Source organism: Bombyx mori, chromosome 1 (genome assembly GCF_030269925.1).
Source record: "Bombyx mori chromosome 1, ASM3026992v2".
Lineage (NCBI taxonomy): Eukaryota > Metazoa > Arthropoda > Insecta > Lepidoptera > Bombycidae > Bombyx > Bombyx mori.
Genome location: NC_085107.1, coordinates 8,950,204 through 8,966,608, shown reverse-complemented (window position 1 = coordinate 8,966,608; position 16,405 = coordinate 8,950,204). Strand labels below are relative to the sequence as shown.

The following is a 16,405-nucleotide window of genomic DNA, read 5'->3' as shown; positions in this document are numbered from 1 at the left end:
CATGGCCTCCCACGAACTTCGGTCGCCCGCGAGCGCCCGCTGAGCTCTGAGCAGCAGAGCCGCGTTTCGCGCGGTAAGTGCGGGCGACCACACGGGAGCACCGTACAGGGCCATACTGCGCACCACCCCCAGGTACAGTCACCTGATACCGGCGCTGCATCAACCGATGTTGGGAAGAAGACAGGTCAGCGCACCCGCCGTCCCCATCAGCCTCGGAACCAGCATTTTAAAATGGTGGTCGAACCTCCATTTGCTGTCCAGCACAAGGCCCAAAACTTGAGCTTCAGCTGGACAGCAATGGTGACACCCCCGACTACGAGATTCACGTCACCAGCGTGTCGTCTCCGCGGGCCGTCACCAGCGTGTCGTCAGCGTAGCAAACCACTTCGACGCCACGCAGGTTAGCCCCACAGAGGACCCAGTCGAAGCCTATATCCGACAGGAGCGGACCCAGTACCGACCCCTGTGGAACTCCCCGCGACACTGTTTTCCGTCCCCACCCGCTCCGCTCGGGGAAGATTACAGCCCGCCCTGAGAGATAATCTTCGATTAGGTTGCGGAGACCGGTAGGGACGCGGTGAAATCGTAATGACTCCATGATCGTACTCCAGGGGATCGTGTTGAAGGCGTTGGCTATATCGATTGATACAGCCAACAGCACGCCCCCCCCCCCCCCCAGAGCACGCCTGGTCGGTAAGGTCGCGAACGCGCAAGACCGCGTCCACGGTCGACCGACCTCTCCGGAAGCCATCCTGTGGAAGGCCTGCCCACGCTACGGTAGGTACCGGAAGAACTACTAATATGTACCCATAATCACGAACTATTCATATATAACCCACATTTTTTTAAACCTAACCCAATTTAAAAATTGTGTAGAAAAACTCATAACCAACTGGGTATATTAAATTTTAAGCATCGCGTGTCTCTTGATGCTTAAATAAGCCAAACGCTCTGTTATTTGAAAGGATTTATCAAAAAATCAAGCACGAGTTTTTATTTCGTACCTACTCCTATTAATAATAAAATATTTTTCAATATGTTCAAATACGGATTTTTTATCCAGTTGTTTAGAGATGGCTGAAATTAGATGCTCACCCTTTTTACCCACTTTTCACGATACCTGATAAACTATGACGTATCAAACTTTTATTCAAAGCGACTAGCCCGATCCTAGAAGACAAAATGACTTTCGATACAGAGAAATTCATTCGGGAAATAAAATGCCGTAAAGCAATTAGGGATGTATCGTCAGTGGATCCGGGATAAGGTATCCAACAAGAGATATTTCGGGTAACGACGGCTTTGCGTTGCTCCGTCGCCTTGGTCGGATATGTAGTTATCGGATATGGTGTCGCGCTGCTATTTTCAATGCACTATTTTAGCTTTATTCATATTTTCAGATGAAACGATGGCTCATAACCCTTGCAAGTAAAATTCATTATAAGTTTGGTAAATTACATCATTCAAATAGAAAAACAATTTAGAAGTATCCACGCTTATAAAATCTGTAACGTAAAACATGGAAATTGAAAGTTTCATGCTAATTAGAGATGGCGATTTGAGATAGGTTAATCGAGAATAAAATAAAAAAGATCGAATTTAATCCAGAGAATTGAAATCAATAATTTAATCAACATTAACGAACGAATCGATCTCAGACTGTAGGAAATTGAAATTAGATGTTTTGTCTGATTCAACAAGTAATTACAATAATAATTAGTAATGGCTTTGAAAATATATTTTTCACCTTATTGATTTCAGTTCTGATTTAAAAGATATTGACAAAGCTGTATGGAGGTGAATCGTGAGGCAAAAGCAAAATTGAAGAATATTTTTGCGTTTTTAACCCAACAAAAAATACTGGATCCTCACTAACGCACCGTTTTACAGCTATTGCAAATCAATAATAGTAAATAAAAAACCAATAAAAGCTGTAAAATTTATGTAACAAACAACCTCCGACAATTTTCAAGATATCACATAATATATTTTCACATTCAATAAAAATACGTTGTTTTTACTCATTTAAAATTTAACTATAAATCGTGTTGTATCAATGAATGAATTTTTCTTGTGATTTTACATATTACATGTATATATAACATTATTTCCTCGACTTTTTTATGTCTACAACTAATCCCCAGAAAAGCGATCTTTGTAGGTACTTTCGTCTCCCTGATTTACAGGGATTTATATAATTTATGTTGGATACTTGTTTATTATAATTTTATTATAGCATAGTATTTTGTTAATGTAACAGGTACTTAAAAGGTAACACTGAAGCATTTTTATCTCCGTAAATTACAAAAAATATTTTCTACATGTAAATAAAAACATTGAAATGCTATATATAATATCGTAACAACACATATTTTGTTATAGAACTTCACAAATTTGAAATTTATATTATTGTAACAGTATTGAGGGCGAAAGGCTTGGTTTAAGTGACATTTTTACTTTACAGGAGAGTCATTTAAAGTGTAAAGTTTGGAAAAAATATCATAGCAAAACAACTTCTGAAGCTATTTGAATACTCAAACGTAGTTCAAGTTCAATTAAAAACGCACTTAAATTAAATTAATTATCTATATATTAATACGTGAAGCAAAAACTTTGTACCCCTTTTTACGAAAATTGCGCGGACGGAGTATGAAATTTCTCACACTTATAGAGAATATAGAGAAGGAGTGCACAATGCTAATTTTTTTTGTAAATAATGCATAAAAGATACTTTAAATCAATAAAGAAAACATTACACACACTACCATGTATTTGACACAACACATACATAAAAATATACTCTTTTTTTACTGTCAATTGGGAAATTTTTGTTATTGTTTAAAGTCTGTTGTCGAATTGAAAATAGATTAATATTGTTTGTCTTTAATATTATTGATCTATAGTGCAGTTTTGGCGTAAACTGTGGTTATTATTATCGAAATATAATAGTGTTTGACAATAGAACCATAATAATGTTTAGACTTATTATATAATTTCAATTAATTATAGTCGAATCTCGAATACTGCGGGGCCACTAGTAAAGATAAATGTCGCGTAGATATTAAGTGAAATGTCGCTTAAACCAAATAGCCTTACACTCCTCGATAATGGCTGCCTAGAGTCATGATATTGTAACTACATTAATTTATAATAACATTTTTTCAATACTTGAAGCACAGTTTAATACATATACTCAGAACTATATTTTGATATTACGAATTAATTGTTCCCTTAGATTACTAAAGATACGTTTTTAAATTAATGTGTCAATATTTCAGTCTATAGATTGAAGTTCCTTTATTACCACCATATAACATGAAATACAAATATAAATAAATATCACAGTACTTTTTAAGTTGAGCAAAATATTTTACATTTTATGTATAACATTTAAAAGCAAATACTTGAAATCTATTTTTTTTTCTTATTTCATATTTTAAAAATAGTATTTAAGTACATTATAATACTACTAATGGTACATAGAATAATAACTACAAAGATTTACTTAAAACTATAAGTTTTTTATTTGGGTTACCTGCCGTCAACTTGATGGAACAAAAACTCTATCATCTCACTAACGAAATCAGTAAAAGCAGGTTTTAATAAGAAGATCTCTCTCAAGAGGAAATGTTTTTTATAAAACATTGAAGTTTAATATGTTCCAATGGAAATTAATTTGTTTTAAATAATAATAAAAAATCTCCTTTTTCTTTGTAAACGTGAAAGATTATCTGACTAACGATACAATAGAGGCTCGCCCGTAAACGCTAACAAGTCTGGCACGGCCAACATAATTTTTTAAAGTTAGTACGCATTCACACATTTAGTGTTTAATTTATAAAAACTATTGATTTAGGTACATATGTAAGTACAGTAAATTCTTAATATTACTTTACAATTTTTTTAGTTACTATTTTTTCTTATAGCTGCATGTTAACAATTTCGTCACTTACAAATCCATCCATTGTATGCACAAACTAGTCCAATAATTAAACTGTATCTATATATTCGACCTTATTGTAAGGAGCAAACTGTAAAAACGTTATCTGCGAATTTTACTGCAGCATGGGGCTCGAAAAAATATCTGCTCTAAACAGCAGCAACGCCTTAGCTCAGCCCCTGGTATTGCTGACGTCCATGGGCGACTGTAACCACTCACCATCAGGTGGGCCGTATACCCGTCTGCCTACAAGGGCAATGAAAAAAAACAATATACTTAAAAAAAACTCAACGCTCTGTGTGGAATTTTTCGTTCAGAATACCGTAGTTCGAAAGACGAATATGTTTGTTATGTCCGGAAATGGGCTTGCTGCCAAGTAAAAAGTTTGTATAATCAATTATGATGCATTTACTATTCAAATTCAACAGGCAGTTTTCTGGATAAACCGATTTATAAAATCAAATAATAATGTTAGGGCCAATAATACAACCTGTATATTATGGATTATGGAGAAAAATACCTACATAACTACATAGGTACTTCATAATCCTGTGCGTTATTTTTCAGGTACATTCTAACTTTATACAGTAAAGCTCATAAACGATAAAACATAACAATATTAACTTAATTTTCATTAATTGAAAACTATACAAAGAGATATTTTCTACTAAGCGATTAGTCAATGCGCTATTTGTACGTGTCATTGATTTGCAATCGAACACAGCAAATGCAGATTTAATATGAAAATTGTCCTAAATGATCCTAAGATCTATTTTAATTTACTAAAATAAAAACCAAACGTTTTCTTTTTTTATGTGTCACATAAGAAACATCTTTTATCCTAGAGTTTTATACTGTAAAAAAAATCATTGTATAAGAAATCACCGATGGTTAACGCCGAGTTGTCAATTCTACTTTATTTCATAACAGATTAAATCTATTCATCTAAGAGTAATTCGGAATCAGATCTGTCAAATTCGTAAAATCGCTCGCGAAATGGGGCCATTCTACTATAATTTCAAACAATTTATCACCCGGACTAAGCGTCGACGATAATTGGCGATGACCAAACAATTTGTAATCTTTCGCGATTTTGCCTAAATCAACTCCCCTCTTTATGAGTTTCCGGCAAGCTTCCAATTGTTCCTTAGGTGGGTCGTTGTTGTTAAATGTACCAATGAACGAAATTCCAATTGCGAAGTTATTATAGCCCAGCGTATGCGCTCCAACAGAATCCCAACCGCGTCCGCAATATGCCGATCCGTCACCGCCAACTAAAAAGTTATAGCCGATGTCGTGCCATTTTCTCGATTCTATATGAAATGTTTGTATCAATCGGACACGAAGAACACATTGGCTCTGAAAAATAAAATAAAAAAGATACATCTTATATTTTATGTATTTCTATAGTTTTACTAACATTATATATACAATGATATATATACAATACATTATGTAAACAAGAAACATGGCACCCTCCATTCCTGCATACCCTCATATCCAAGGCGATGGTGCGGTTTATTAAAACCCAGCTCGATATCCCAAAAGCCATCAGAACGGTCGGGCATAAGGCACTTCTGTTGAAATTAGCTTCGGACGGGAATTGGTCTACAAGACAATCACTATCCTTTTGAATGAATCGAAAATCAGTCATGATCCTACGGTTCCTACTCCGATTATATGACCATTAAGCGTTCAACAAAGTTGGACGATCTCTAAGTTTTTAAATTTGCATATCAATAACACACTAGCCATTAATGGAACACGGATGATAATACAAAAAATCCAAGATTTACTAGCCGCCAAAAATTTAAGAGCCACCAGAAATTGAAGAGAGATTGAAAAAATGGAAGAGACGAATTCTCTGAGGACAGCTTTCGAATGTGGTCTAGGAATCAAACATAAGTTATCGCCTCAATATAAAGGTACTGAAGAACCCGCCGTATTTTCTAGTACATTTTTTTGCATAAGTATCCGTGAACTCTCTTACTCTTGGACAAAAGTTCGAGATTTAATACTTAAAGTCAATGACTATGGTCTCATATTCCAATTAAGTTTTTTATTCGAAGACTCCTCTTTAGTTTACTTTAGTATAATTACGTAACATTTAAGGTCTATGTTTTATTATTATACAAAAAATACCTGATTACTACAGCTTTCTGTTGCAGTGTGAGATATTATAACCCATGGTACTGGATGACTCAATTTGGCCAAATATTTACTTTCAACGGGTTGGGCGAGCCAGTCCGATCGTGAAACAATGCGTAAGTGTCCTGGTGCAATTAATAAAGGAACATCTGGAATTGTTCATAAGAGATTGATAAGAGACATGCAACGCCGTAGTTTTACATGTCATAAATTTGAAATACAATTTTTCATGTTCAATCCTAAATTCTAGTGCAAAAATCCTTTCAAACTGAAGTGGCTTTTATTCTATGATTGGTCAATGTAATATTTCACCTTTACTATTTAAGTTTATCCATAGATTACGTCACACATTAAAATGGGGGTATATATAAAATAAATAAAAACATAATAAAAAATAATAATAAAAAAATAAAAAAAACACCGGAATGTGACATTAGGTGACGTCACACGTTAATTCTATTTAAAATACTAAAACGCGAAAAGTAATAAGTGAATGAAAAACTTTCCGAACAATTTACGAACTCGATCGATATTTATTAATAGTTTGGCACTCTCGCTATGAAATTCTCTTTTACGCAACAACATTCAACTTCATTTTTTTGTTTCCTACCTAAGCTGATAGCCTTGAGAAGCTACTTCAGCGGAACCTTAACTAGTGGGTGAGCTCACAGGGCTCAAACCTGACGACGTTGCTAACACGAACCCTAGCAAGAGCCGTGTTTCGCAGAATCTACCACCGGATCGGAAACGCGACCCACTGAGAAGATCCGGCGAGAAACTCAGTTGGCTGTCTGTGGGTTAATTTACTCGTCGAGCCCTTCGTCGCAAGCGACGGGTTCGATGAGAACGGTGACCGGTGCTTGAGTTACCTAAAAGCACCGTTAGTGGATCGGGAGAATCCGAAATGACGTGTTTGGGGCGACCTCGACTGCTTTCCATTATGTCCGCAGGATCGGGAATGTAGTTTCCGGCGGGCACGATGAGAGGGTTCTCGTTTCGTGCCGCTTTATCGAAGTGGATTTCAACTTCAAGAGCGACGTTGTAATAATGAAAGTAAGCCACTAATATTTCACGAAAGTTCGGAATAGTAAAGGTTTAAATAGGTTAAGTCGTCGGCGAGTGCTGGTAGAGAGTTATTTGATTAAGGATTATTTAATAAAAAAAATAAAAAAAGGAATATATCTTTTAGCATTTGATTATTTGTAAATACATGCATAAAAATGAATAATGTGTGAAGTCAATCAGCGGAAGGGGTTCTAAAAGGGGGACAAGAACGGGTGGAGGGATAAAAATTTCTAATATTCGTGTGACGTCATTTATGAATAACCGATTTGTTAATCAGAAAATCACCAAACTACTGACTGAAATGAAATTTAAAGTAAAAAATAAAGTCTTAATTCGTATTTTCTTCCTGGAACTGTGAAAATCATTCGTGAGCATTTGAGAAGTACACATTTCGTTAGAAAAATTGGTAGTTGCCTGTGGATACAAACACCAGCTCAGTCGCTCGATATGAATAAACCGACCATCTTAATGTTTAGCCCACAATGACTTTATGTTAAATATGTTTATCAAACAAGAAGATTAGTCACAAAAATCTAGCTTTTTTATACTTCATTATATAATAATACTATTAATAATAATTATATGATAATCTAAAATTTTAATCAGGATAGCAATAAAATCCACAGCAGCATGATAAAATGAAGCGAAGCATTTCTATAAATACACTATTTTCCGAGAGGTAATTTATTACCTATTATATTCCACTGATTATTTTGCTTATTAGATCAGCTATTAAGTTTTGCTACTTGGTATAAAAACAAAAATGGAAGTAAAAGTGTGTTGACATTTGAACCACATACTTGTTGATGTAGTAGATGCAGATTCAATCGCTGCTGTTTCATCATTATAGTCACTAGACTTCATCTCATGTTTACTGCTGCTACTGTTACTTAGATATACAGAAAAAACTGTAAAAATCCCACCCAGTAGCATAATGAATATACACAACACCGACAATGTCAACTTGTTCCATACCTGGATTTGAAGTTTTCTGCAAGCTTAAATTATGATTATAATAATTATTAACTTGAATTGCCCCTAATACAGGTGTATTATCTAATACATTTGAACACACTACTTAGAGTAATGATGAAGCAATTACTTTTATGAAACCCAATTGTTATTTAAATGTAATGTATTGTATTAAATTTAACATATACATTTAAATTTGTTTAATAACTATGTATATATAGGGGGCATTGCCTCAGTGCAGTAGCCCCAACTATGTACATATTATATATCAGACTGTAGTTCCCATTGTACAGTAAATCTCAGTTTGAGTGGGAGATTTGTTCCCAATCATTTGATTGTTTAATATTTAAACAATAAAGAATAAATCAAATTAAAATAAATACTTACAATTTAATTCTAGTGTTATCGGCTGATCATAATTTTGAGGTACTATATCTTCTGTTCTAGTAAATGAAGGATTTACTGTCCCATTACCATTCTGTGATATTTGTTTAATAATAACAGGGCCATTAAAATAAGTATTGTTTCCAAAATGGGTATTGTTGGATTCTTTTATTGTGACATTGCCAAAACTCAGTGAACTTGAGTACAAGTTCTCCATTGGTATGTTGCAAGTAATTGGTACTGAAGAATTACCTATTTTGGCACTAGTATCATCATCATTTTGATCACTTCCTCCAAAAAAATTTAAATCACCATTCACTGTGATGCCAAAATCTATATTTTGTTCTGTATTTAGAGACATTTTTTTATATAATCTAATTAATCACCTTCCATTTCCATTCTTGAGTCTAAGTATACAAGAACAATACAATACCAATGGACATTTACTTGTATTAGGCTCAACATTACAGGTTTATCTAATAAACAATATTCTTACTTTTTTCACATCTATTTAACTTTAGATAATATTGATCCTAAGTTAATAATACTGGTCAGTTTTCTTTATTTATTGTTATAATACTGCTGCAAGTTCATAAAACTTTCTTCTATTATCAATCAAATAATGACAATACAGCTTGAGAATTGTTTTCAAATTTTATACCTTATGACTCATAGAATATTATCTGAAACAAAAACATATATTACATATATACTTTAGTTGTTGTATTGGTTTTATTAGACAGATGATCTTTAAGCCTCTGTGAACACCAAATGCCCATCACCATATTCATGTGCATCTTAAATGCCATTCCCAGCCTCAAGATCAAGCTCAAATGAGTTCAAAACAAGACTTATAATGTATAATGATGTCCTACCATTAAAGCCAGAATGCATGAATGCAGCAAAATTTTAAGCAGAATATATTATTTGGACTCTGGAGAAATGAATCTAATGCTTTGTTTACATGAGGGTAGAAGAAAATAAAACAAAAACATATTAATTTCAGTTTCATGTTAAGTTCATTGTCTACTTTATAATTGCAGCATCAATGTTCAAACCCAAATTAGTGAATTCTTTCAACCTTTGTTTTATAACTATCTAAGTATAACGATGTTAATGGCATTCAAACACTGAATTCTCTGCTCCAATCATCCCCAAGTACTCACCTGTGAACACAACACTCAATCTGCGAGATAGATTTGAGTTTTAACTATGATTTATTGATTTACTGTAACGATTGGAACAAAACAGCTGTTGCTGTCATTGGCATAGTACAACTTAATCAATATTTAAGTTTTGCATTCGCTTCGTGATATATTTTACATATTTTATCTACATTTAAAGTCAGCGAGCTTTAAATGCTGTAAAATTAAAACTTGCGTGTGTTCATACTGTACAATAGTCGACTGATCAAATCAGTACATATATAAGTAGTTAAATAAGTCGTTTTGGTATTTAGTGGCATTACATATTTAAAAATAATATTTTCTATACCACAATCATTGTTAATATAAGCATTAAAAACACGGCAATAATCTACACTATTTTGCATCAAAGAATAAAAATATTTGTTTTTTTTTTAAGCCTCTTTAGTAGTTGTTTTATTTTTTCAATTGGAAAGGCAATGGTGTTGTACCATACAACCTAATAATTATTTAATGAAAAATGATAGAATGATGTGAAATGAAATAAAGTTGATTTATTTAAGATAAATTAATGACGATGAAATCAGATGAGATAATATGATGATATGGGATTATGGGACAAAATATAATCTCAGTAAAATGGTGGTTATTAACTGAGGATTATTCAGTGGAATTTTTGGAGGATTTGGAGCAGAAGGAGGTGGATTTTTTTCGAAGTCGTCGTGGCCTAAAGGATATGACATCCAGAGCATTCGTATCTAGCGATGCACCGGTGTTCGAATCCGGCAGGCGGTAACCAATTTTTCTAATGAAATACATACTTTGTCTTATAACGTATAAAATATGTTCGCGATTGATTTCCACTGTGAAGAAATAACATCGTGTAGTAAAAATCAAACCCACAAAATTATAATTTGCGTTAATTTGCGTAAATAATTACTGGTGGTAGGACCTCTTGTGAGTCCGCAAGGGTAGGTACCACCACCCTGCCTATTTCTGCCGTAAAGCAGTAATGCGTTTCGGATTAAAGGGTGAGGCAGCTGTTGTAACTATACTGAGACCACAAGGGCGGATCCAGGGGGGGGGGGGGGTCATGGGGGTCATGACCCCCCCCTGAGCTGGTTCCAGGACCTAGGTGGACCACATATTGAACATAATGATTTAAGGACACAATACTTAGTCTGGCCATAAATACTGTTACAATTAAAAATAAACAAAATATTACATTTGAATTTGGAATCTGTCATTTTTATATGATAGCTCATTGAGTTTTCTCATTTTGGCGCCAATACATTGTATAATATTTTGCGATATTAAAATGGAGTGGGGTGATAAAGAAAACCGAATCGCTGTGATTGCATTACGCAAAGTAGGTATGGAGCCAAAGGCAATTTTTAAAACTCTCCATACGCTTGGTATTAGTAAAATGTTTGTGTATCGGGCTATTAATAGGTGCAATGAGACCTCCTCTGTTTGTGACAGCAAAATATCTAGCCGTCCACGTAGTGTTCGTACGAAAAAGGTAGTCAAAGCAGTAAGGGAAAGAATTCGAAGAAATCCTGTCCGAAAGCAAAAGATTTTATCTCGGGAGATGAAGATAGCACCTAGAACCATGTCGCGTATTTTAAAAGATGACTTAAGACTTGCAGCCTATAAGAGACCTAGTGGTCATTTCTTAACTGATAATTTAAAAGAAAATGGGGGGTAAAATCGAAACAACTACTGAAACGGTACGCAAAGGAAGGTCATAGAAAAATTTTGTTTACGGATGAGAATTTTTTTACAATTGAGCAACATTTTAACAAACAAAATGACCGTATTTATGCTCAAAGCTCTAAGGAAGCTTCCCAATTAGTCGACAGAGTGCAACGTGGGCACTATCCGACTTCAGTGATGGTTTGGTGGGGTATCAGCTATGAAGGAGTGACTGAGCCATACTTTTGTGAAAAAGGTATCAAAACATCGGCACAAGTGTATCAAGATACCATTCTTGAGAAGGTAGTGAAGCCCCTTAACAACACCATGTTCAATAGTCAAGAATGGTACTTCCAGCAAGACTCGGAGCCAGGTCATAAAGCTCAGTCTACGCAGTCTTGGTTGGAAACGAACGTTTCGGACTTCATCAGAGCTGAAGACTGGCCGTCGTCTAGACCCGATCTTAATCCGCTGGATTATGATTTATGGTCAGTTTTAGAGAGTACAGCTTGCTCTAAACGCCTTGATAATTTGGAGTCCCTAAAACAATCCGTAGGATTGGCAGTGCAAAATGTTCCCATGGAAAGAGTGCGTGCTTCTATTGATAACTGGCCTCAACGTTTAAAGGACTGTATTGCAGCCTATGGAGACCACTTCGAATAAGCTTTTTATATTTTAAATTGTTTTATAACTAAACTTCAACATATCATAACATAGTTCTAAGTTAAAAAACTAAAATTTCTTTATACCTTTAATGTGCTTATAATAAAATACCTACTTTTTACTTGTATCTATTGTTATCAAAATTAAATTATAAGTTCTTGACTTGACCATGACTATGTGACCCCCTCCTGGCACCAAAGCTGGATCCGCCCTTGTGAGACCATAAAACTCATATCTCAAGGTGGGTGGTGGCATTTACGATGTAGATGTCTATGGGCTCCAATAACCACTTAACACAAGGTGGGCTGTGAGCTCGTCCATGTATGTAAGCAATAAAAATAAAATAAAATAAAAAGATCTCGAGAAGTTGCATCCAGCGGTTTTGTTTCATTTTCCCACATTTGTACACTTTAATAGATACTACACAGTTAATGAACCACCGTTATTGCACATTTGAACCTGAAGAAACTCTAACGAACTCACGTTCCTGCTAAAAAGTTTTATGGTCCCATACCCTAATATTTGCTCCCATACATAGGTATGTACCTACTGTGGGACATTTTTGTTTGTTTGATGCGTCCATTGAACAGGCAAAAGGAACATAGCCTTAGAACTTTTTAAATCTTTTGTAACAAAGTTGAAAATGAAATTACACAAACTATGTTCGATGAAATCAAATGAAAGATTAGTGAAAGAGCAATTAGCTCTTTGGAAGAGCCCAAGAATCTAGAAACCAGTTTATTCAATTTTCTCATACTTGAGCACATTCATTTATAATAATGAGAACCTAGTCAGTGGTCATAACTATACGTGTAGGCCTAAACAAAAACACTAAATTAACTAATAAAATAATCCGTATACACGTGGTATTCCCGCAAAAAAGTCACAATGTGATTAAAGTAGACGATAAGTTGTTCTACAAGCGTCTTGTGAAAGAATATGGGTTTCGACCAACGACCCCCCATACTATGAGTGTCAGGCAGGTTGCGGGGAAAAATGAAACGCAGACTATATCAGATGTCTTTACTACTAGACTGCGGAGGACGCTTAACTTCGTCATATTGACCAATCACTATCAGTAGATTATTGGAGCAGCCTATTTAAAAATACCTAAATAATCCTTTCTGACCTAAAACATCAATAGAACAAAAAGTTTGAAAGATATGTTAATGGGCTTGAGGGAGTGCATATAGAGTCCCTTCTTTATTTCGCCTGGTCGTGTTTTATGTAATTAACACCACAGTTGGAACAATATAAATTTTATTGTTGTAGCGGCATAAAGTAATTACATTAAATTAGTTATTTAACACATTGTAAATTATTTTTATGTTTTTCATATTTGGCGGTAAAAAGGTAATGTGTCACAGACTATATCCTTTTTCCCACATCTCGTGCGTTCCGGCTTACGCATAATAAAACGCCACACCACCCCCCTACGGAGAAGGAGAATCCGCAGAAAAGGAGAAAAAATATCATAGGTCGAAAGGTTTGGAGAAGTGGACTCTACGACCTGACCGGGTGGTATATTGAGGTGTATGTGTAGGAGTAGCAGTTAGAGGTGCCGAAGGCACGAGTGGACATGAAGGGACATTAGTAGCATCCGGTTGCGCTGGTTGAGGCACAGAAACCCGAACTACTGGTGCTGGAACGAGATCTACTAAAGAATTTTCGACGAAAGCTGGCTTAATTCTGTCGACACTGACCGTCACCTGTTTCCCTTTTACTTCAATCGACCACGTTTTTCCGTCCTCGGCTCTAGATATAACTCTATGAGGACCAGAGTAAGGTGGTTGCATTGAACGTCTAACCGAATCCTCCCTGAGCATGACATGAGAGGCGGTGGAAAGATTTTTAAATATGAAAGGTGATGGTTTAGTGTGTGAGGAACATGGAATGGGACGCAATTTAGACATACGCTGTCTTAACTTTACGACAAAATCCGTCGGGTCCTCGAAGCCAGAAGGACCGGGAGGTACTAACAGTTCCCCTGGAAGCGTTAATGTTTCTCCGTAAAGCAATTCCGCTACTGTTGCTTGTAGATCTTCTTTAAAAGCCGAACGCATTCCTAATAAGACCAAAGGTAATGCATTCAACCACGAATCATCATAACACATCAGAGAGGCCTTTAATTGTCTATGCATGCGCTCCACGAGCCCATTGGCACAAGGGTGGTAACTAGTAGTGCGTATACGTTTAGTACCACATAAATTAGTAAGGCGTCTGAAAAGGTCCGACTCGAACTGTCGTCCCTGGTCGGTAGTGATGACAGCAGGTACTCCGAATCGAGCAATCCAACCGGCTACAAAGGTGCTCGCCACTTCTTCTGCTGTTATTCCGTGCATAGGCCAAACTTCGGGCCATCGAGTGTAGCGATCCACAGCAGTCAGGCAGTATTGGAAGTCAGAACAAGATGGAAGAGGGCCTATGATGTCAATATGGACATGCTTCAGTCGAGACGTAGGACTGGAGAAATGTCCAAGTGGAGATTTTATATGCCGCGTCACCTTACTTCGCTGGCAAGCAACGCAGGTTTGGCACCAATAACGGCAATCTTTGGCAATGCCAGGCCACACGAAACGGTCTGAGATCAATCGAATGGTTGATCTAGTACCAGGATGGCTAAGATTATGTAGCTGAGCAAAAATCTTCTTTCGCATAGGTTCCGATACAAATGGGCGTGGTCGCCCTGTTGACATGTCGCAGACCAAAACAGTGTTTGTGCCAGGAACTACGACGTTCTCTAGTTTTAGAGAAGAATTCGCATCGTTACGATACTTTTTCAATTCGTCGTCAAGTTTTTGGCAAGCGGAGAGAGCAGAATGGTCAGTTTCAAAACTAACAGCTTCGATGCGGGACATGGCGTCCGCCACCGTATTGTCCTCCCCTTTTATATGGACAATGTCCGTGGTAAACTGCGAAATAAAAGACAGTTGATTTAACTGTACCGGAGGAAGCCTTTCGCGACGTTGCGAGAACGCATAAACTAATGGCTTATGGTCCGTATAAATCGTTACGTGCTGTGCCGCTAGGAAGTGTCGATAATGTTGCACACTCTCATATACCGCAAGAAGTTCTCGGTAGTATGCTGGCCACTGGCACTGTCGGGGATTCAGCTTTTTACTAAAGAAACCCAGGGGTTGCCAAGCATCACCGACTTTCTGCTGAAGGCAGGCACCAACGTGAGAACTGGAAGCGTCGGTGAAAAGCCCTAGTTCAGCGTTAGGCAAAGGGTGTGCCAACAGAGCTGCAGATGACAAGCTATCTTTACAGGCATTAAAGCATTCTTCGAGCTCAGGTGTCCAAGTGATCGGTGTGAGACCTTTACCTCCAGTGGCCACGATCGCGTTGACTAGCGGTGCTTGTAACTTGGCTGCATTGCGCAGAAATCGGCGATAATAATTAACCATCCCAATGAAACGACGGAGTCCTTGTACAGTATGTGGTAGAGGAAAATCTTTTAGAGCTTGAATGCGCTCTGATGGTGGTTGTGTTCCGTCGGCGGATATTCTGTTTCCGAGAAAAGTAACCTCAGGAGCACCAAACACTGCAGGGGAGTCGTTTAGTGGGTGGGTCCTAAAATCCTTGGGCCCGCGGTCTGCTCACAACACCATGCAGACCGTTGAGTCTCACATACCCCGCGCGCCCCTTTTGCGCGGGGACCTCGTAGGAGGTTCGGCCCTCGAACCGAAAAAAAAAAAAAAAAAAAAAAAAAAAAAAAAAAAAAAAAAAAAAAAAGGAGCACCAAACACGCATTTTGCTGGATTAATAACGATTCCGTAATCTTCAAATCGCTTGAAAAGAGTACGAAGGTGTGCAGCATGTTGAAGAGCATCACGGGAATACACTAATATGTCGTCAACGTACGCAAAGCAAAAATCGAGACCTTGGACAACTTCGTCTATAAATCTTTGAAACGTTTGGCCTGCGTTGCAAAAGTCATGTAATTAAATTCGTAGAGTCCGAAGGGTGTTATGATGGCGGTTTTACAGATATCCTCAGGCGCAACAGGAATTTGCTGATATGCCTTAACGAGGTCGATGGTACTAAATATACTACACCCAGATATGTTATGGCCAACGTCACCGATATGGCGAACTGGGTACCTGTCAGGTATGGTACGTGAATTCAACGCACGATAATCGCCGCAGGGTTGCCAGGTGCCGTCGCGCTTAGGGACCATATGAAGTGGAGAAGACCACGAACTTTTCGAAGGTCTGGCTGTCCCGCACTGTACCATATCATCAAAAACCTTTTTGGCCTCTTGAAGTTTTTGAGGTGCCAGACGTCTAGGACGACAAGAGACTGGGGCGCCCTCAGTGGTTAGAATATAATGAACTGTGTTATGCATCGGCTCACGAATAAGTCCTGGTGGCTTCGTAATGGACGGAAATTC

At 37.0% G+C, this 16,405-nt stretch overlaps 1 protein-coding gene across 1 annotated transcript; it reads right to left on the bottom strand.

Moving 5' to 3' along the window:
* Positions 1-1,927: 1,927 nt before the first annotated feature.
* Positions 1,928-10,132, bottom strand: LOC101742555 (peptidoglycan-recognition protein LE). The gene is made up of 5 exons (XM_004929909.5): positions 9,676-10,132; positions 8,513-9,192; positions 7,954-8,151; positions 6,083-6,237; positions 1,928-5,299 (listed from the first exon to the last, which is right to left on the bottom strand). The coding sequence occupies exons 2-5, from the start codon at positions 8,868-8,870 to the stop codon at positions 4,886-4,888; spliced, it is 1,125 nt and encodes a 374-aa protein (XP_004929966.1). The 5' UTR covers positions 8,871-9,192; positions 9,676-10,132; the 3' UTR covers positions 1,928-4,885.
* Positions 10,133-16,405: the final 6,273 nt, after the last annotated feature.

Bases quoted from the DNA above. Each gene is read 5' to 3' on its own strand.
- LOC101742555 (XM_004929909.5), bottom strand. From the start codon at position 8,870: ATGTCTCTAAATACAGAACAAAATATAGATTTTGGCATCACAGTGAAT. The intron at 6,238-7,953 runs GTATGTGGTTCA...GAACAATTCCAG, and splicing joins TGCATCTACTACATCAACAA to ATGTTCCTTTATTAATTGCA. The intron at 5,300-6,082 runs GTATTTTTTGTA...TTTATTTTTCAG, and splicing joins CAGAAAGCTGTAGTAATCAG to AGCCAATGTGTTCTTCGTGT.